Below are 23,443 nucleotides of genomic sequence, written 5' to 3' on the forward strand. Positions count from 1 at the left end.
TCGTAGGTATGACATTGTAACTGGTGTAAAACCTTCAATTATTATGTTTAATATATTTTAATTATATTTTATTAAATGCTGATTTATCTTTTATTAAATGTTAAACATGACTAATACATGGTTTCCTTGTAAATATGTATTATAAAATTTGTATAACCTCAAATTTGTATTGTGTATAGGTTTTACCTCAAAATCTATATAGTCGAAAGCAGAAAATTCTATAATGTTCGTATATTAGATTTATTGTACTATAATTTGGTGTATATGAATGGTTGTGGAAACTTACTGTAAGGTTTATTATCCAGATACATATAGAGACATTAGGAATGTTGGCGAAATTTCTATGTGTATTGGTAAACAGTAAATGAAAGTTCGAGGTGGATCCATTCGACTGTTCGATCGATGTTTCGAGTGTGTTCCATGAGAGTGTTGTAGGAACCCTTCCTGAAATCGAGAGTTCTAGACGTTGGATCGAACAGCATATAAATATCGAGCTGTAAGTCAGTGAGTGGGTCAGTGTTGGACTAGGAGTCAGGTTGGACCCGAAGGCAAGTGATGGACTGCGAGTGAATGTTGGGCTCCGAGGGTGAATCCTTGAGTTCAAGAGAGAGTATGTTAGAGAGCGCGGGTCAGTGTTTTAGATATCTGTACTTGTCAGAATCGACTTCAGGGCACTCCGCTTTTAAGTGTTGTAGTGTCAGTTGCTAGTGTGTATAATTGTGTGTTGTGACTTCCAGTGACAATAAAGTAATTTATATAAGAAAGTGAACTTGTTCTCGTGTGATATTTATTTCTGTCAAATAAAATTGCATTTGAGAATGATAACCGTCAGTAGTAGATAGTCGATGATCCTTGTTCAGGACTGCTCTCAGCGTTGTGTGATGATCCTCATGTTGCATAAATTTGTGAAGTCACGCTTTTTAATCGTCCTTTGAAAATTTGGGAAGTAGCAGAAGAATGTAACATTTTGATAGGGTCATGTCATTATATTCTCCGGAGAGATGAAGGTGTGTTAGAAAACTTTGAAGTTCCTGACTGAGGACCAGAGAGAGCTTTGAGTTTCCATATGTCAGAAACATTAAGATTGCGCTAATGAAGATGAGAACTTCGTAAAGACAATCAAAACCAGTAATGCAACATTGGTTTATGGATATGGCATTGAAAAAAAAAAAAAAACATTCATCACAGTTAGTGGAAAAATTTGTCCAGACCAAAGAAAGCACTGAGGTTGGGAAAAAAATGTAAAGGTGTTGTTGACATTCCTTTTCACATCAGTGATGATGTGCACCATGAATTCCTATCTGGTGATCAAATGATGAACTCAAGTCTTGAGATACTTGAGCGAAGAAGAAGAAGAAGAAGAAGAAGAAGAAGAAGAAAAGAAAAAAACTTGAGGAGAAATAACTCCTGGAACCTCCTCAATTACCGTTTACTCATACACATTGCTGTTTAATAGTGAATTTTACTGAACAAGAAGACAACTATGCTTCCCTGTCCATCTTACCTATCTGAACTAGCACTGGCAGACTTTTTTTTCTATGCCCCAAACTCAAATTCACCCTGACAGGATGGCAGTTTCAGTCGAGTGAAGAGATCAACCTGATGTCACTGGCATAACTCTGCAGTCTGCAAAATTGCCTGACAGGAGTACTTCCATAAGTGGAAACAGTGTTTGAAGCATTGTATTAATAAAGGTGGTGAGTTCTTCAAAGGAAACAAAGCTAGCTAGGCTGAGGGTAAGCATCCAAAATAGTTATTTATCATAGTTAGACAATTCTTTGGAACAGGCCTTCTATACTTGCTGAACTCCATTTCTTAATAGGACTAACAGTTCTGGGATAGTGTCCACTTTTAACTGAAATCAGTTACATAGTTCTCCAGGTTAGTCCTTTTAAACAAACTTGCAAATTTTTCCCTCTTTATAATTGTAAAATGATTGAAGTGCTTTAACTTTCCGTTCTTTCAAACCTGCTTGAAACCTTTTCTTCTCCATACACTATCATACTACCTCGAAGCACACATTTGTTGATCTATTGATTTTCTTTTGTTTTCATTACTGAGGTAATTATAGTCTGAGTCAGATGGGAAGCTGTTTCCGTTGTGGTTGTTTCTATGAAGTAAAAATATTTTGGCCTGGCACAAGTGATATTTAATGCAGTGTAGTTTTCCATGGAAGGCAGCACGTTGAGTGGATGGTATACGGCAACGACATAGTCACTTGGTTGGATAAATAATTCTCAGTAGCCTTTCGAGGGCAAAATGCTTCCCATTTGACACGGACCATATTATACTTTCTCATATAATGTGATCTTTTCTTTTGATGAATTGTAGGCCTTATTAAATTAACTATCATTGTGAATTAAATTTAATGATGGTCAGTTTCCTTTATTGATAGTTCCTGTTTTTGATTTCTTTCCAGATTTTAACATCGCCAGCTCCTTCAATTCGTTTGTCAGATGATGATGTACTACTAGATTGTCAGGTTATTGTATTGAGTGACTCAGATGATGCGAATAGTGTACGAAAAGAACCTCTTAATGATTCCAAAAGCTCATCTAACCCAGCTGCATCTGTTGTTGGCTTTCCTGTGGCTTCCGAAGAAGAGAAGCAGCTGGGTTGTGACGTTAGGAAGTCGGCTCCACTGGCAAATGTTTCTTCATGTCATAAATTTTTGATACCATCAATTCCAGAAATTCCTAGTGGATCACGTGTCGATCCTAAATCAAATACCCTTGTCACAAATACATGCAAAGCAGTGAAGTTCGTTTCAGTAGAAATGGATTGTGATGAAACATTCGTACATACCTCTAAGTCTGAAGAACAGTTGCAGACCAAGAGTGGCGATTTTTTTAGTTGTAAGAATAATGTGAATTCAAGTCATTTAGGTATAGAAGGGAAGCCCTTTAAAGTAAAAGAAGCTCCAAGTGAACCTGAATGTGTAAATAAAATTTGTAAAATTAAGACCGAACCAATAATTGACAGTGAAATCTCACCGGTTACTGTAGATTCAGATCGTGTAGATGTAGAAGAAAAGAAAATGAAAGGCAGTGTGAGTAAATCAGAATGTGTAAATATTTGTAAAATTAAGGTTGAAACAAAATGTGAGAATGAAATATCGGACATAGGAACAGCAGGAACTGCATCAGAAGACAGTAAAAATATTCTTAGGATAAATAATAAGTTAGATGATACATTGAGAGAAACAGTGCCAATGCCAATTGTTTCAGAGGATAGAAACTCGATAGTGTACGATAACAATGTAAATATTTTGGAATCTAACAAGACTATTTTTCCTCAAGATTTTTATAGTGGATTAAAGGAAAGTGAAAGAAATAAGGAGCTTCCATCAATGTTGAAATGTGAAAAATCATTTAATTCAGAGGACCTTCTGAGAAAAATCAGTTCCCCCTCTTCGCAACCCATTGTGAAATTGGTTCGGTTGGACGATGAACAATTGAAGAAGATCTCATCAGATTTAAGGTCAAGTTCTGATTCTGTTGGTGATTATACTTTGGAAGATGATGTAGTAATCATCAGTGATGATGACGATGATGATGTGATTGCTCTCCCTGTTTCTGGTGCTAATGTAAAAGCAGAACCTATTGAAGTTGAAGATAGTGCTGAAGAAGCAGGTTCTGACAGTGATAATGAATGGTGGCCAAAACTTTCACAGTCTTTTTTGGAGTCGATAGAACAAGAGGAAGCAGAAATGCAAAATGAAGAAACATCAACTAGGCCACCCGATGATGAATTGGATAATCATGATATATTTACTTCCTCAGGGAAGAGGAAAAGTTTGGTGCTCTCTGAGGATGAAGGTGAAGAATCTGCTGCTGATGGATTAGTTTGTGGTGAAATATTTTCTACCTCAAGAAAAAGAAAACACTTAGAGTTCAGTGGAAATGAGGATGAAATTTCAACTGATATTAATGCTGCTAAAATTACAGATTGCCAGGATCAGAGTTTTCTGTCATCATGTTTGGTCACTAAAGATTTAGAAAAGGTTGATCATAGCATAGAAGATACTACTGATGTTCCTAAACATATAGAAAGTATCTCACTACCTTCATCTAATTACACTAGTAAAGAAAGAGATCATGGTTTTATCAAAAGAAATAATGGAACGCATGCTCAAAATCTTGATCTTGACTCATTAGTAAAGAAGAAAATGGAAACTTCTGCTCACAAATTTCGTAAACCTGTGCTCATTGATGCTCCTCCAATGCATCCTAAGCATTCTAGAAGGAAAGAGACTGAGAAAAATGCTCCTAAAAGGAAGTCTGGTGAAGATGATAATAAGAAAAAGAATGAGGATGATAAAAATGAGAGATCTGCTGATTCATCTGCCTCTACTGTTGTATCGAAGAAGAAGAGGTGGAAGACCAGTAGCTCACCTCAAAAATCAAAATGTAACCCACTTCCAACTTCAGATAAGAAAAAAATTCACGATATGAGGAAGGAAAAATTGAAAGCTCTTGCGAGCCAAAGTAAGTCCGTTTCTCCTGAACAGATTGTGAATAGAGCTAAGGCAAAAGTTCCAATAAAAAATACCAAGCTAAGTCGTGGAGATATCTTGGTGGAGGATTTAGTCCCGTCCTATAAAGTTAGTAGGGAGACCATTGCGCCATCATCATCATCATCATCATCATTATCATCAGATAAGCCATCTATTCATACCACTGTAAAGAGTACCTCTACAATTAAAGAAAATGGTAAACTGAAGGTGAGTGCTCCATTACCTGATCGAAAGATGAAATCTCTGTCCAGAGAAGTGACTGAATCAAAGACTGGACCAAAACAATCAATAAGGGATTTACCAAGGATACCTAAGAAAAATAAAGAATCAATGAAACCTACCATTCTCAATAATTCTGGTCAGATGAATTCTGACAGTTTGAGTGATCCATTGCGTAACTTATTTCTTGGATGTGAACAACTTGGAAAAGAGATGAATGTGTTGGAGAATAGTAAAACCCAGTTGCGTCCATCATTGCTTTTAACTTCATCAGTTCATACCCAACCTGGTAGTAGTGGTTCTAAAGGAAAATTGAAGAAGAGAGTGAGCTTTAAATGTGATGGTGATTTGAGTGAAATTAAGTTTATTCCTGTAGAAAATTTTTCAGCACTTCGTCCTGTGGGAGCATCAGTAAAGGACGCCCCAGTCCATCGAAGCAGTTGCAGTTTTCAAAGTCGTGATTTATCCATGATTAATGTTCTGGATGAAACTCTGTTTACAGTTTGCAATTGGAATGTTAAATGGTTACAGGTAAGTACTGTACAGCTTAGAATTTGAAATATGTTGCATAGGTCATTGTAATTTAGGATCATAAATCAATAAAGGTACGAAATATTAATTATTTGTAGACAGGAACAAGGAAACTTTGTATCCATTGAACAGTTCAAAAAGCTTTTATTTGCACCAAATTGCCACCTATTTTTCTTCAACTTGCATGCTACAAGGCATTAAAACACGTCAAACTTAGACTGAACCACAGTTAACCCACGATCACTCGCGCATCAGCAAGTCACGTGATCGCTCGCATTGTTAGGTGGGACCTAACACCTGTATTTCTCTTATAAAATCATTAATTTCGTATGTTTCTTTTTGCTTTTATTTTATTTTAATGTTTTAATTGTATGCGGATAATTTTAACATTTTATTATTTTTGTTGAATATGACATACAGTTAAACTTAAACAATACATTTATTTCAAATGAAATAGTAGCCTACAAACGTATCAGCTTACTTATTAAATCACAAATACAATTTGGAATATTAATGAAGTCTACAGTATATTGGTTTACGGTCTAAAAGATACGTTATTTTATCCTATGGTATTAATGTTATTTTCAGCATTTTCACACAAGTAACACATAATTATTCTCAGAAAACACATGTGATCAACGTAATTTTCATCTAACAACCAGCTAATAATTTGCTGTCTTTGAGTTACACTCATATTGCCGGTTATGACAATAAATATCAATCAAATTGTAGAAAATAGCGCGCGCGCGCGCGCGCGCGCGCGCACACACACACACACGATCACTCGCGCTGTTAGGTCTCCACTAACGCTACTCACTGGTTAGACACATGCGACCGCTCGCAGTGTGAGATAGCAACTAACACAAGGTGTGGCGCACTCTTTCCCCCCCACTCTTTCCTCCCCTCCAGAACATCACAGCTACTACAAAAATACATCATGGCGTGCTTGAAGGACCAAATGAGGCATTTTCAAATGGACATCGATTCAAAGCTAAAGACAAACGAATTGTAGCAAAATTTGTAAAAATATTAGATTGAACCTCATAGCGCTAGTGATCGCGGGTTAATACAGGCATGACAATCACATCTTGTGTATCCTTTTAGGTGGTTTTGAATGACATTTTTTGAGGGACTTAAGCTAGTCTGGATTTCCTGTTGTGAAACCAAACCAAATACCATGGCGCAACAGCCCCAAAGGGCCTTGGCCTACCAGGTGACTACTGCTCACCCCGAAGGCCTGCAGATTACGAGGTGTTAGGTGATCGGCAGGATGAATTCTCTCAGCCGTTATTCTCGGCTTTCTAGATCGGGGACGTTGTCTCACTATTAGAAAGCTCCTCAGTTGTAATCACATAGGCTGAGTGGGCCTCGAACCAGCCCTCTGATCCAGATTAAAAATCCTGTCTTGATTAGGCATCAAACCCGAGGCCTCCGGGTAAGAGGCCTGCAGATTACGAGGTGTTATATGATCGGCAGGATGAATTCTCTCAGCCGTTATTCTTGGCTTTGTAGACCAGGGACGCTGTCTCACTGCCAGATAGGTCCTCAGTTGTAATCCCATAGGCTGAGTGGGCCTCGAGCTAGCCGTCTGATCCAGGTTAAAAATCCTGTCTTGACTAGGAATCAAACCCGAGGCCTCCGGGTAAGAGTCAGGCACGCAACCCCTACACCGTGGGGGCGGCCCTGTCATGAGAAGTTAATAATAATAATAATAATAATAATTAATAATGATTTTACGTCCCATAAACTACTCTTAAAATTTTTGGAGACACCGAACTGCCGGAATTTTTCCCCACAGGAGTTCTAGAATCACGAATGCATTTTTGTCAATGCGACGGTGGGTTGATGCATGTATCAATGCTAACAGAGATCATTTTGAACATTTCATCTAAAAAAAAAAGAGTTTTATGTGGTATGCTGGTATGTTCTGTTCCTGTGTGCTTTCCATGATTAGTGTACTATGTAGTTTCTAGAAAATGGGTTTTACCTTGTAAATAAAGCATTTCCAGACTCCTGTACATATAACATTTTCTATGTACATGTGAGGAGTGTGTCCTGAAAGTTTGGTCATACCCTATTGTTACATCCTGTATTTCAGTATTTGATATTATCGAATGATGTTCAGAATGTTAAAATGTTTTGAATCTTTTCATTAAGCTTCTTGCATAAATATGTTATCTCTGCACGTAGTATTTAAACTGAAATATTTAGACATTTTGTATATTATCCCTATTCTTTCTGTCATTCACAGTGATATTGAGTAAACAAGAATGTTTCAGCAGTTATTATAGGTTATATCTTCTTTACAAGAAAAATACAGTGAACCTCTCACAATCACGACTTTTGTACTTTTAAAAATATATGTATATTTTTTTAGCAAAGCCATAGTCTCATATTAGCTATGATGGCGTGCACAGCTATTATCTATCGGCATGAGTTCAAACTACTGTACTTACATCCTGACTGATGCATTCCACAGATAATTTGAGAAAATGGGAAAGTTTGAGAGTCTGGAACTAGTGGTGGTGGTGGTGGTGGTGGTGGTGGTGGTAGTGATGATGATGATGATGATGATGATGATGATGATGATGATGATGATGATGATGGTTGTGGTTGTTGTTGTTGTTGTTGTTGTTTAAAGGCCTAACATCTAGGTAATCAGCTGCTAATAGTAAAATAACTGAAACTAGCACCAGATATCAGTTACAAGTATAATGCTATGATTACCATCATACTTCAACTGTTTAGTCAAAAATATTATCTTTCAGTGAAGTGAATGAATAATTTTTTCCATTCTTGCATTTGAAAACACATTATCTCCATCAATAAGCATGAGATAGAAAGCTTTCTGCTGAGTTTAAGGGCGCTGTTAGTGGAGGGATTTAAGTACCACGCAACTGGTGGTGCAACTTGTGAGTAATAGCTCAGTTCACATTGGGGAATAGTCATTTGAGAGAGAATGGCGTCCTACAAAGAACTACTCCTTGCTCTTCTATTAAGAAGGAGAAACTGAAGGGTTAGGAAAATCTGGAAACATCCTATGTTTGTATCTCGACTGACTAGAGGATTATATTATACATTGTTTGACGATCTAATTGAGGTTGACAGTAAATTTTTCAATTATCTATGCATGTCGAAGTCATCATTTTACTAATTGCTTGGTACACAAACAACGGGAAACCACACAGGACTAAACAAGTGTTTCCCGGCAAAAGAAAAGTTGGTCCTCACACTGAGGTAAGTCATAGGTTTACTTTGTCCATAATTTTGAAAATCTTGTCATTCGAATCTGTAACAAATTATTTTAGTTTATCATTTGTTATTGATGGTTTCATAGCTGTTGTATGGCAACAGATCTTCGTAACAAAGTAAGTTAAAAAAATTCTAGCTAGAAAAATATGAATGTTAATTAATATAAAATAATTTCTGTACAAACATCTAAGTCTTCAAAAGTATATACAGTGGTCAAAATAACTGTTGCATATTGCCGTAACGTTAACATTGAATGTTGTGATCCAGAAATGCATTATGTTACGTTATGTATAAAATTAAAAGTGTTCAGCAAATTTATTTATATCTTCAAGACAGTGATTTATATTTATTGAAGTACTGGTATACCAACAAATCATAAGAATTTTCTAGTGTTATGTTATATCCTCAAGACAGTGACTTATTTTAGTGAATATTGGAACAGAACAATTCTAAGGTATTATGCTATTTTGTTAAACGATCTTTTTTTAAGTGTATTAAGATCTTATGGCTGATGATGGCCCAGTATCATTAGGCCAAAACTAGTACCAAGTTTAAAACAAATTGAAGTACTAATTTTATGTTGTATTGATTATGTGGATTGCCTCGTTTATCTACAATAATTACTGGTTTTTCTTTGAATTCTAGAATGTTCATTAAAATGCTTTTCCAAGAATTCAGTTTTTCTATTATTCTATTCTATTCAATTCTGGAATCCAAAATGGCCAGTTTTCTTTCTACCTCAAAAATTAAGTCTTAAGTATTTATTCGACTTTCAAATAGTTTTGCTTCCTTCATTTGTTACATTGGCTTTTCGTTGCACCGGCACAGATAGTTCCCATGGTAACGATGGGATAGGAATAGGCTAGGAGTGGGAAGGAAGCGGCCGTGGCCTTAATTAAGGTACAGAAATGGTATGAAAATGGGAAACCACGGAAAAACATCTTCAGGGCTGACGACTGTGGGGTTCGACCCACTATCTTCAGAATACTGGATACTGGCTGCACTTAAGCGACTGCAGCTATTGAGCTTGGTCCTTCATTTGTTGTTCTAGTTTATTTGATGTCTCCATCATCATCATCATCATCATCATCATAATCATCATGAATGTCCCACTCCAGTCGCCTGGGTGTGGTTAAAAAGCCTCCTCCACTCCTTCCTGTCCTTTCACTTTTCCTGCTCCATTACTTCTGCCACATCCAATCCAGCTTGTCTAATGGCCTTCCAAATCTGATCCATCCACCTTTTTCTTGTTCTTCCAACTGGTCTCTTTCCCTTTACTTCTCTTTTCAATTCCCTTCTTGCTCCGCGTTCCTTTCCCTTTCTTTTTCCATGTCCGAACCATCTCAGTCTTGCTTTCTGTATCTTCTGTACTAATGGTTCTATATTTAGCTCTTCTCTGATTTTAATATTTTGAATTCTGTCTCTTCTTGTCTTTCTAACCAATGTTCTTTATAAATTTCATTTCTGCTGCTTGGATCTTACTACCTTGTCTCTTATTAGTTACTAGCATATCTAGTCCGTATGTTACAATTGGTATGAAATATTGTTTATATCATGTTAATCTTGTTCTCTTGGGTACTTAGTCATCCCATAAAAGTTCCCTGACTTGATAAAATGATGTACCTTGACTTAGTCTGTTATTAATTTCAGGGTTGATTTCATTACTTCCATTAATAATGCTACCCACATTAATTTCAGGGTTGATTTCATTACTTCTGTTAATAATGCTACCCACGTGTAAACTGTTCTACATTCTCTAACCGTTCTCCGTCTATGTTCACTTGGCTTCTCTTATTCTCTTTCTCCACAGTGCCTGACTACAGTTTTCTATTTACTAATTACCATACCAAACTCCTTCAGATTTTCATTCCAAATGTCCTGTCTCCTTTGTACTTCCTTTTCTCCCTTTCCCTAAACTACCGCTTCATCTGCAAATACGAAAGAATTCACTTCATCACTACTGATACTCTGTTTTACGCGTTTTATTATTTCATCCATCAATATAATAAACAATAATGGCGGCAGTGCACTTCCTTGTGTGAGACCTTCTTTTGTATAAAATTTTTCAGAATCACCACTCCCCACTTGTACACTGCTTTTAATCTCATGATACAACATTTTTTATCTTGTTAATTAATGATTTTGGTACATTCCCTTTCAGTAGACATTCCCATACATGTTTTCTCTTAACTGTATTATAACCTTTTTCCAAACCCAAAAATATGAAGATGATTTTTTTTTTTTTTCACTATCGTTCGCACTGTAAATATCAAGTCTGTTCTTGATCTATTCAGTCTAAAGTTATATTGTTCTTCCTCTAACTGTGTTTCTATTATATCCCTCGGTCTTTTGTCTATGACTTTCTCCATTATTTTTAGCCCATGTGATAATATGGTTATACCTCTATAATTTTCACATTTCTTCCTATTTCCTTTTTTGAACAATGGTACAATGCTTGCTTGTTGCCAATCTTCAGGTATCCTTTCATCCTTCCATATGGCATTGAGGGCTCGGTATAGCAAATGCAGTCCAATACTTCCTGCTGCCTTAGGCTAATCACATCAGCATTGAATTCATCTTTTCCACTTGCTTTACCTTTAGTCATTGCTTACACTGCCCTTTCAAGTTCCAACCATGTTATCGGGTTCTCTTCTTTGTCGTAGGTCCGATATCCTAATTGTAGTAAAACCTTCAATAATCATATTTAACGTAATAGGTAAAATAATAGGAGTTACGATGATCTATAAATTGTGTTAATGTATTAATGTTTTGTGTCCATTGCGTATAATGTCCATATACTTATCCTGCTTATATATTAGCATGCTCAGTTTACGATGAATAAGGTACCAGTGGACAGGATTTTAAAAGACTTGTAACATAGCAATGCACGTATTAACACAAAAAGAATTCCAGTATGTTGCCAAGAAACATCACCAATATGTCATTGGTGTGAAACATGTATATATTCTTTGTAGATTGTTTATAAAAAGAGCAATTGTTTTTTTGGGAATAAAAAGATAATGCAAGTGCGAGAATTAGAAAAGAACTATTGAAGAGAACAATATATGTATCGTAGTGACAATAAAGTTGTTAATGAAAGAAGTAAATGTGTTCTCGTGTGATATTTTTCTTTCGTAAGGAATAAAAAATCGCATATATACTCCGCACGGCCTTACTTCTAAATTGAAGTTTCGCAAAATAAATGAGCTTTGCCTTTCCTCTGTTGCCAGTACGCTAAGCCTGTGAGAACAGCTGATGCAATACGACCGTGGTAAACAGCCCTGGTAAATACCGTAAATACCCTGTAATACCGTACTCAGAAAAACGAATGAATATAGATTGAAAACAAAATCACAAAACTACACTTACTAACAACATCTGACACTATTAAGAGAACATATTATTGAGAATAAAAGAGAATGAGGAAGTAACACATCACTCTCCGCAAAAGGCTGGCACTGGAAGGAGGTTATGGCCTACAAAGGGAACACTCCACTAATTTCAGTCACTAGAACCCACAACAATATGAAAAACACACTAATTACTGAAGGAAAAGGCAAAAGATCGCGAACCGTACCGAATACTATACACGCTGAGGGAGATAGGTTAACCGCGTGGTTAATGTAAATATTAGAGCTGGCAACGAGGTTTCGAGATCGTGGTCTGCCGATATAAATCGATATGAATAGCAGCTTGGGATTGGTTGGATGTCTATGTTTCAGCGCCTAATCACCCGGTAGAGCCAAAATCTGCCAAAACGTCAATTTAGAAGTAGAGCCGTGTGGAGTATAGAACAATATATTTTTCTCCAGCTGTTATTTCCATTTTCTTATCTCCTTCTTCCTCCGAGCAGTCATCCTCATTATAAAGTTTTTCAAAATACTTTGCTATCACCTTGTGAAGACCCTTTTCATCATGCACTATGGATCCATCTTCTCTCTCTAATGCCTTGATTTTTTCTTGATTTATTCTTTTCAATTTTATTACTCAGTATAATAGTTTCTGATTTCCTCGACTGTCATGCTCAATTTTGTTGGTAAACTCTCCTCAACATATCTTCTTTTTTTTCTTGATACTCCTCTTTACTTGTAGTTTCAATCTTTTGTATTCCACATGTAACCTTTCTATCTTATTCTCATCCCTCGGATACATTTTTTGCTTCTCCTTATCCATTTTTGTCTTCACCTTGTTCCTTTCTTTTATTTATATTTTTTTTTTTGTCTGTCCACCACCATGTCTCCTTTCTCTTAACATTTGCTTTTGTTTTCCCGTATACCTCAATTGCTTCTTCCACAAATGTCCGTCTTAAATTGTCTCACTCTTCTTCTCCACTTCGTATTTCCATGTTAGGCACCTTCCTTTTTATCCAGTCTTGGAATGCCATTCTTTTATCCTCCTCCAATTCCCAAATCCTAATCTTTGGTTTTTTTCTTCAATACAATTTTAGGGATTTTTACTTGTTTTAATTCCACAAATTAATAACTTGTGATCACCGTCCATACTTTCACTGGGGATTATCTTCGTATTCATGACGTATCTTCCCATTCTCCGTCTGTTGTTATAAAATTGATGAGTTTCATATTGTCCATCCCTACTATATCGGCTGATGTTACAGCCATTCCTCTTCATAAACCATGTGTTCTTTATTATCAGGTTATTTCTGATACAAAAGTCCAACAGTTTCTCTCCATCTTCATTTCTATCGCCATACCCAAGTAGTCTTAGAACATTCTCATATCCCATTCTATCAGTTTCCACATGGGCATTCAGATTGCCCATTATAGTGATTCCATCTCCAACAATATGTGTTTCCAGTTCATTGATGAAATCTTCTCTTTGTTCCAAGTACATCCTGTCCGTGGAGCATACACCTGTACTATCTTCAGTACTTCCTTGTTTACATGTATGTGCATTATTATAATTCTTTCATTTACATACTCAACTTCAGCTATTGGTTCAACATTCTGATTCACTCTAAATCCCACTCCATTTCATTTCTCTTTACTGTCACCCATCCGGTACAAGCTGTACCCCTTCCTTAGTTACTTAATTCCTTTCCCTTTCCATTTTACCTCACTTAATCCCAGAATGTCGAGTTTTTGTCTCTCCATTAGGTCTATCAATTCATTTTCCTTCCCATTCATTGTTAAAATATTTATTATTCCAAATCGGGTTTTGTTCTCTGATCTAACACTTGCACAAACATCAGCTTTACCAATATACTGTGCAACTGGAGCCAGAGACTTGTCAATTCCATTTTAATTTTTTAATTTCCATCCGAGGCTTGTATTATAGTTGAAAGCAAGTACAAATTTACTCATCTGCTGACCTGCTAAGCCTAACGCATCTGAGGATTTTCTTTCTGGGTTTACTCCCTTAGCCTTTGCAGATCCCTCTTCTCTACAAGGCAGTGGTTTCCTCTTCCAATTTTCCCCAGAGAGGATGGGTTGCCTCATCCACCATTTTTGCCATTCCGAAGGTCTCCTTCTCTGCCTAAGACGCTGTTAAGGTCTTCACACTTAACCCTGGGCATGGTTTCCACCTTATACCCTGTGAGACCGGGTCCCTGCCTGAACTTAGCTCTCCTTCACACCGGCCTACTGATGTGGATAGCCCCCCCCCCCCTGCAACTTGGATGCACCAGACAAGAATTACTCAGGTGAAGGATAGGGAAAGTGACCCTATCTCCTCCCTTGAGCCAGGTTAATGGTTGTGTATCATGCCACAACCAATGGTAAAAATATTATGATTGAATATTTTAAGTTACCTCTTCCACGTTTTGATTATTTTAAAGATTATTCGTTGCTCATAAAAAGTTTTGCATATGTTTAATGCACTGCTTATTTTCATACATGTGTGTACGTACGTGCTGCCTTGCCAGAATCGTGCGCTGCTACAGTATGGAGTAGACCATACAGCTAGTGACTCCATGCTGAGTGTTGGGGGGCGAGAAATAACCTGACACCTCATGTAGCCAACTGCTTCAAGGAGTTGAGATCGTTGAGGTGGGGGGTGAGACCTCAGTGGAAGGAATGCCACTGGAACTCGCTGAAAACCTGCTGTCAGGTGGCAGTGCCATCAGTATTGAACTAAGTCATACTGTCTGTTTTGAAGTTTTTACGTATTGAACGCAATAACTGGCAAAAAATAATCGTTAAAGCTTCTCAATCGATGCAGCGAGGTTGTCATTTTGGAGCAAGTAGCAACATTAACAGCACCTACTGGCATTAGGCTGAACCAAATCCTGCTGTCTGCTTTGATGTGTTCGCATTACAGAGAGTGATATTAGCAAATGACAATAATTCAATATATTTGTGTTATGTGCGTTGATGTCTGGGTAGTACAAATCATCCCCATTTGCTCACAGTGTAATGACTAAGGCTCGGAAGTTAGTGCCCTAAAAACGAAGAAATATGCATGCAAATATGCTCTTAAAAACTTGAAAATATGCCAATAAATATGCACTATTAAAATGAAAAAGTGGCAGTAGACAAGTCAGGTTAGTATTGATGATAATAATAAGCTTACATTTTATTCCTTGGAGGTTGAAGCAGAAATGGTTACACTGTCAATGCTGAGTGAAGAATTGCAGTTCACAACCATCACTTTGCAAAAATGTTCAACTAAAAAACATCGTCTTGTTGTGTCGCAAAACACCTTTGTAATGTGAAAATCTAATTTCCACATCACAAGATATTATTGCGGGATATTTAAGTGATGATAACTGCTCCACAGAAAGAGGTGAGTCTCTTGGTGTGACAGACGGTTTTCCTTCGGGAATGTCTAGAATCAATTTAAGATTATCAAAATTTTATTAGTCAACCTATTCAATACAAATGATATTTGCAAAGTTAGGACTTACATCCTGTTAAACTAAGGATGTAAGTCCTAACTTTGCAAATATCATTTGTATTGAATAGGTTGACTAATAAAATTTGATAATCTTAAATTGATGTACATTTTCAATACGGACCAAATATGAAGCTTGTAACATGTAATGTCTAGAATATCGCACAACTGTTTACAACCAGGATTTTTTGAAGTTACATAATTTATTTTTTCTTTCACTTTTTGTCCTATACTACCAGGAACAGAATTTAGATTGGATATAGTTTTTTTTCGGAAACAGTATTTCCTTTAAGGGAGATCCTACAACTTCCAGTGACGTTATGGCAGTTGGCAAAAAAGAAAAATTGGCATTTATAAAAACAAGGTTCTTTTCTAACTCAATGCCTGACAGAATAGTTTGCACTGTTTGTACTGATGCAGCTTCATTCGAGTCCAATGAATTAACCACCTCTTTGAATACTTCTATGTGCTGAGCATAATACAAAGTTGCATCCAGCCATGTTCCCCATTGTGTTAACACTGGCGCAGGAGGAAGTGGGATATTGGGCGCTGTTGATCTAAACAGTTTGACTCTTGAAGGAGATTTAACAAAAATTTTCTTTGAACAGGGTACAAATCTATCTACCAACGGGAAAGAATTGTGTATTGTCTTAGCATAGTAGATAAATTTCATAATTCGCAAAATAAGGCGTTGAAACTAGTTCTGATAAAATATAGGTTGTAATTTCATCTTAACAACATTTTAATGTATTGAATAAGGTGGATACGAATTTTAATAAATTTTCTCAGCAATGCGATTAAGAGCATGCGCCAAACAAGTTGTATGAATTAAGTTAGGAAAAATGACTTTCATGTCCTGATTTTACCATATACTGTAAGTATTTGCATCGGTAAAAAATAAAAGTTGCCGGTCGTATTTTATTCCAGATGGCCATAATAATTTCAACGAGTCCATCACACACTGTATTACAGTTACATTGTTAGTGGCCGGCAATTCACACGTGTAACCCTTTATGGGGGTATTTGCATATATATATATATATATATATATATATATTTATTTATAAATACTGCCGAGGGAAATCCAAAGTATCGGTGACACCGAGTACTTTCAAACGGTAGGTAGTAATATTACGCAGCGAATAAAACGCCAAAAAAAAGATCTCCAATAAGCATTCCAGTATAACCTCGGATAGCGCAGTGGGAAAGCATGCTAGATAATATTAGAAAATTAAAAGAGAATGGGAGGAGAAATAAGGGACATGACGAGAAACCAAGATAAAATTTGGAAATAGATATATTAGAAGAATTAAATCAAGCTCTTACAATATTACATGAATAGAAGTCTGTACAAATACGGAATTTTCCCAACCACATATAATACAAATTTGTTACACCAAGAATAAAATATCCAAGAGAATGAAAGCAAATAGGAGAATAGGTCAGGAGAGGAAAGGGATAGACAAGAAAAGGATGAATACGGTACAAAGAGAAATGTTGAACAACGAGAATAAGAAAAGGATGTACATAGTTACAAGATTGGAGTATACCAGCATGAAATCTTCTAAGCAAAAGTCCAAATGTAATATGAAAGTCGCCACCTCTTCAATGATCACCCGAATAGGCACAAATTAACGTTGTCATGCAGGCGTAAGTCACTGTATACTACAATGAAACAGTTTCGAAGTATGCAAAAACATAAATGGCGAAACACTGATTAAGCACAAGTGTGTATAGGAGTCGCAGAGTTGCCGATATACCACACGCACATTTGGAAAGAAAATTGTCACTAGTTAGTCAATAGAGGCTTAGATATTGAAAATACAAGTGAAATCTCGGCCTGGAAATGCACTGCTTCCAGTTAGAATATGCAAAGAAAATAGCTCCAAATGCAACATAGAAGTATTTACAATAAGGACATTATCAGTTTGTCATACCTCATCTTGAAATCTTTTCTCACTCCCCATAGTTTTCTCACATGCTCCACAGAACAGTACCCTATTATCTGTAGATACTAAGTCACCTGAAAATTCCTTCTGTAAATTAGTTAATCTACAACTCAAAGTTGCTCTTATTTTCAGCATTTAAAGAACTTTTTTAACGGACACTTAATACGTGAAACATAGTTTGGTCACAACCAGTTCACAACACTGTTACACGACTCAGTGGACAGCCAGTCGACAGCTAAGCACAAAACTTGGGGGTAGATAATGAAACACGGGATTCACTGCGTGACGACATAACTTCTCACCACATGATAAGTTGCATCATCATGCACAACATTACTGCCAGCATCAACCACATGAAAAAACTGTTTAAAAATACTGTAAAAACAATTAAAGCGATTAAAATGTGCCATATAGGTGCTAAAATATTAAAATATGATGCATTTATCAAAATCACGAAAATATGCAGTTATATGCACCATAAAATCACGTTCAAATAACTGAAAATTCCATAGTTCGTGCACATAATGTATAAGCATTCATTTTAAACCTTAAAATAAAAACTTGCAAATGCATGAACTTCTGAGCCCTAGTAATGGCAGATTTAATGAGTGAATTAGTATCTGGTGATTACTTATTGGGAGATTATGTTAATTATTTGTTTCACAATATTGTCTCCAAAGAAACAAATTTTAGGCCACTTTGAGCTTTAGACTTAGTTCGACTGACTATACATCCACACATACAGATAATTAGAGGAAATGTCAGAAACATTATGTTATGCACTGTATATTAAACACTAATACATTGTTGCTAGGACAGAAGGATTTTATATTTAGGCTGTTCTCGACTCCTGTCCCAATGTTTATCACCATATGGATCATTAGCCTAACATGATCGTTTGTGGAGTTTATGTCTTAGCTTTTGTCACATCTGTCATCTTCATCAGAAATCTGTCAGCAGAACATTACATCAAGGAGGAAATTGCAAAGGGAATTACAATCCAAGGAGAGGAAGTCAAAACCCTGAGATTTGCTGCTGATAATGTTCTTGCTTGAAAACAATCTTCAGTTGTGAAAAGGTTGTAAGAATTTCCTGTGTTAAATCAAGAAATTGTAAATGAGCTGACCATCCAACATATTAAAACAAATGCAAAAGTGGCAAAGATAACTAGATACGGTTGGAGAAAGATGAATTGAGTAAAGTTGTCATAGGAAAGGGAGAGTAATGACTCTAAATTCGCAAACCTTTACGTAGATCAGCTACTTTTAATGAACAACAAACCAACTTTTGCTAGAAAAGTGATCTTACTTGGTGCAGGCAGTGCCTGGCAGTAATTCTGCGCTGTCACAGAGCAGCTGTTATCCATTCAAGGGCTATGTTTTTTGCTAGTTGCTTTACGTCGCACCAACACAGATAGGTCTTATGGCGACGATGGAACAGGAAAGGGCTAGGAATGGGAAGGAAGCGGCCATGGCCTTAATTAAGACACAGCCCCAGAATTTGCCTGGTGGATGTCAAGTTTAAAATATTGTACTCTATGTCTCAAAATTAAGATTTAACTTCAGTGAATGGCCTCTAAAACTTCTTCTTCTTCGTCGTCTTCTTCTTCTTCCTTTTCTTAGCGTGCCTGTCCGCCTCGGACGTTGGTAACTGCAAACTAAGTCAAATGGCATTATCGAGCTTCAGAAAAACCAGATTTCAATAAAATAATGTTCTTCGTCAAGATAGACACCAAACTAATGGCCATCACAGTAGTGCAGGTCTATATGTCTACTAGTTCAGCGGATGATGAGGAAATTGAAAGAATAGAATAGAATGAAGAGATAGAAGATTTAATACAATATGTAAAAGGTGATGAGAATCTAATTGTGATGGGAGACTGGAATGCAGAAGGAGAAGGTAATACAGTAGAAGAATTCGGATTGGGACAAAAGAACGAAAGAGGAACTCAGCTGGTTGAATTCTGCACTGATCATAATTTAGTCCTTGCCAATATTTGGTTCAAACACCACAAACGATGGCTGTGTACATGGAGAGACCTGGAGACACTGGAAGGTATCAAATAGACTTCATTATGATTAGGCAGAGATTCAGAAAACAGGTGTTGGATTGCAAAACTTTCCCAGGAGCAGACGTGGACTCTTGACCACAACTTGTTGGTTATGAAATGCCATCTGAAATTGAAGAAATTGAAGAAAGGAAAGAATGCAAAAAGATGGGATCTAGACAAGTTGAAAGAAAAGAGTGTGATGGATCGTTTCAAGGAACATGTTGCACAAGGGCTAAATGAAAAGATGAAGGAAACACAATAGAGGAAGAGGGGATAGTCATGAAAAAAGAAGTCAGTAGGGCTGCTGAAGAGATGTTAGGAAGGAAGAAAAGGTCAACTAAGAATCAGTGGATAACTCAGGAGATACTAGACTTGATTGATGAACAACGAAAATACAAGAATGCTAGAAATGAAGAGGGCAGAAAAGAATACAGGCCATTAAAGAATCAAGTGGATAGAAAGTGCAAGGTAGCTAAGGAAGAATGGCTGAAGGAGAAGTGCAAGGATGTTGAAGGTTTTATGGTCCTGGGAAAGGTAGATGCTGCATACAGGAAAATCAAGGAAACATTAGGAGAAAAGAAATCTACGTGTATGAATATCAAGAGCTCAGATGGAAAGCCACTTCTAGGGAAAGAAGACAAAGCAGAAAGATGGCAAGAACATATCCAACAGTTGTATCAAGGTAACGATGTAGATAATTTGGTTCTGGAACAAGAAGAGGCTGTTGATGCTGATGAAATGGGAGACCCAATTTTGAGGTCAGAGTTTGACAGAGCTGTGAGAGACCTAAATAGGAACAAGGCACCTGGAATTGATGACATTCCTTCTGAATTACTGACTGCTTTAGGAGAAAGCAGCATGGCAAGGTTATTCCATTTAGTGTGTAAGATGTATGAGACAGGAAAAGTCCCATCCGATTTTCGGCAGAATGTTGTTATACATATTCCCAAGAAAGCCGGTGCTGACAGGTGTGAAAACTACCGCACCATTAGTTTAGTATCTCATGCCTGCAAAATTTTAACACGTATTGTTTACAGAAGAATGGAAAAATAAGTTGAAGCTGAGTTGGGAGAAGATCAATTTGGCTTCAGAAGAAATGTAGGAACACGTGAAGCAATCCTGACTTTACGTCTGATCTTAGAGGATCGAATCAAGAAGGACAAGCCCACGTACATGGCATTCATAGATCTAGAAAAGGCATTCGATAATGTTGATTGGACCAAGATATTTACGTTTCTGAAGGTGTTCGGGATCAGATACGGAGAAAATAATTATCTACAATCTGTACAAAAATCAGTCTGCAGGGATAAGAATCCAGGGTTTTGAGGATGGTTGCCCAGTTGTCCTTCTTCTTAAAACAATAATTACCACCACCACCACCACCACCACAGCTCTAGGGTTTTTAAAAATAAGTAGCAATCCAGAAAGAAGTAAGGCAAGGCTGCAGTTTGTCACCCCGTCCCCCTTTTCGATATATATATAAAATAAGAGTTTTGTCTGTACATTGCTCAAAATTTGAAAAGAGTGGTATTTCTCAATTGGTCATGCACTTTTTTACTTTTCCGTAATTTCTGTCTGTCTATCTGTATGTACACGCATCAAGAGGAAACTGCTGAAGAGAATTTAATGAAAATTGGTTTGTAAAGTTTGGGGATGAGCCACTAAAATGTAGCCTATAAATCATTTTATTCAAGCTGAGTGAAATGGTAGTTTAGGGGAAGGCATCAAATTTAATTCGCAAATATTTATATTATTAGTGGCCCTATTGATAAATACTACATCACTTAAGTTATATAGAATTAAATTTCCGATGATTTATACATTTATACATTTCTACGGTACCGGTTATGATAACACAGATATTCATGTATTTGTATTTTTGTTGCCAAGTCCATATCAACAATGAGCCACGAGAAAATGGGTTAATGGAATTTAATGAAAATCGGTATATAGAGTCAGGGATAAAGAAACTACAGTCTAAGCTATGAACAATTTTATTCACTCGGATTAAATTGTAGTTTAGGGGAAGGTGCCTAAAATTTATTTTTTAAATACCTTTGTTATTGGTCCAATTGAAAAGTAGTACATAACGAAAGTTAGAGAGAATACAATTTCTGATCATTTATGTTTTATTCAGTTTTACCGTACCGACTCTGATAAGAGTGGTATTTCAGTCGGAATAAAACTAAATGCGAAGGCCTACAATATCGAAAGCGCATAACGCGGATCAGCAATAGCATTACGTTGACCACTGCTTGTTGTGATGTTCTTTGTACCTTATTCTGCTGCTCAATTCCAACTGATGGGATTACTGTTGCGTGCTGCGTACAGAGTCGAGTATAACAGCCTGACTGAATACTGGCGGGAAATAGCTGGGGCGTTAGAAAACTTTCTTATTTAGTATGCCATTCCTCTGGTTCATGTATTATCTGATCATGCTTGTACGTAACACACGGGTTCATCATAGTATTCCAGCTATTCGATTCCTACTCTGATGCGCTGTTTTGAATGAGCAGCGTGCGTACTTAGGCCTAAGGCAGAGGCTCACTTAGTAAGAGTATGACCTGGTCTAGAAATACAATTTAGGCCTATTCCAAATTATAACACCACAATTCACTAAATAAAAGTTCAACCCTGCAAAGAGCCATTTCTTAAGAAAACATTCTTCCTCTTCGCTTTTATTAAATTCTACATTCATTTTATTACAAATTAGCAGTGAAGAGGGGATTTCTCTTCTGGCTTGGAGGAAAAATTTGCCTCCAGGTCAGATAGATTTTTCCGCCACCAGTGTAATAAAATGAGATTTTCCAACTCATCGAGTACTCCTAGGAAAAATATTAGTACAAGGGCATAGTTTTTGCCCTGGGACTCCACTATTCAACCCCCCCGCCGGAAATAACGAAGAGTGTTCACGGATCACGGATGTCTGTGGCTTGGTCGTTCCAGCTCTGGAACTTTGAACTGTTAGATCGGCAGCGTAGTACTGTTACAAATCTCATGTTATGATCCGTATTGAAATATACTTAAAGTCAAATAATAATACTAGAATTATAAATTCCACCTGTTCAATACATAAGAGTTTTTTATTTAAATTTAAGAAATAGTTCTTAACATATTAGAATAGGGACATGTTTCACCCATAATGAGGGCATCATCAGCCTAAAAATCTCATATCTGAAGGAAAGATAGATGAGGATCCTGATTGTTCTTATACTTAAATAAGAGGATACTGTTTTAGGTACAAATGTGTATAAAATGATTAGCAAGTAGAATATAGTAGTTATAAGTACTCTTATGACAAAGTCTTATAATCAATCCTTATTGTAGATCTTTACAAATGTCTCGGTTTTTAAAATGTGAGTTGAAAAGATAAATGAAATTCACACACAACATCATTTCTTCAACTCACCTCATATTTAACCAAATTAACATCACAACTGTCGAAGGGGCACAACACTACAAGCTCAGACACAACCTCGTATAGTTTCCTTTCGACTTTTAATGCAAGAAGCTACAACCACGTCTACCAGCTAATTTTATTATAAATATAGCTACGTTTTCCGATGAACACCAGTCTTCGCTCCTAAGTGCTTCAAGAAATTTGTCGTCTTATCTTTTCATACAACTTCAACAGACAAACAACTTTGTATTTTACCTCATCTTTAACCAAATTAACATAACTTTCGAAGAGACATAACACCACAAGCTCTAGGTCTACTCAACCTCGCACATTTTCCGTTCGACTTTTAATACAAGAAGCTACAACCATGTCTACCAGCTAATTATAAAAACAGCTGTATTTCTGACGAGTACTTGTCCTCGCTCCTAAGTGCTTCAAGAAGTTTGTCGTATTATCTTTTTGTATAAAATTAACAACTTACCACCACTAAGAGTGACTTTTATCCTAAATATTAAGCTGTTATAAGCTCCTTACACCATCTCCAGAATAAAGCACCATATTTACCAAATTTTATTTCAGCGCAGCAATTTACGTATTTTTGAACATTTAACTAACCATTTGTTACCACATTTTAAAAACAGAGACATTTGTAAAGATCTGCAATAAAGATTGATTAT

The 23,443-nt window shown here is 36.6% G+C and overlaps 1 protein-coding gene across 3 annotated transcripts in view; it reads left to right on the forward strand.

The window, feature by feature from the left end:
• Setx (Senataxin) overlaps window positions 1-23,443 on the forward strand; it is a 491,296-nt gene that overhangs the window by 103,643 nt on the left and 364,210 nt on the right. For all 3 annotated transcript variants that reach the window (XM_067147633.2, XM_067147634.2, XM_067147635.2), the window contains exon 5: window positions 2,420-5,266. In XM_067147633.2, the coding sequence (XP_067003734.2) occupies window positions 2,420-5,266 (2,847 nt within the window). The remainder of the gene's footprint in view (window positions 1-2,419; window positions 5,267-23,443) is intronic.

Source organism: Anabrus simplex, chromosome 5, assembly GCF_040414725.1.
Source record: "Anabrus simplex isolate iqAnaSimp1 chromosome 5, ASM4041472v1, whole genome shotgun sequence".
NCBI lineage: Eukaryota > Metazoa > Arthropoda > Insecta > Orthoptera > Tettigoniidae > Anabrus > Anabrus simplex.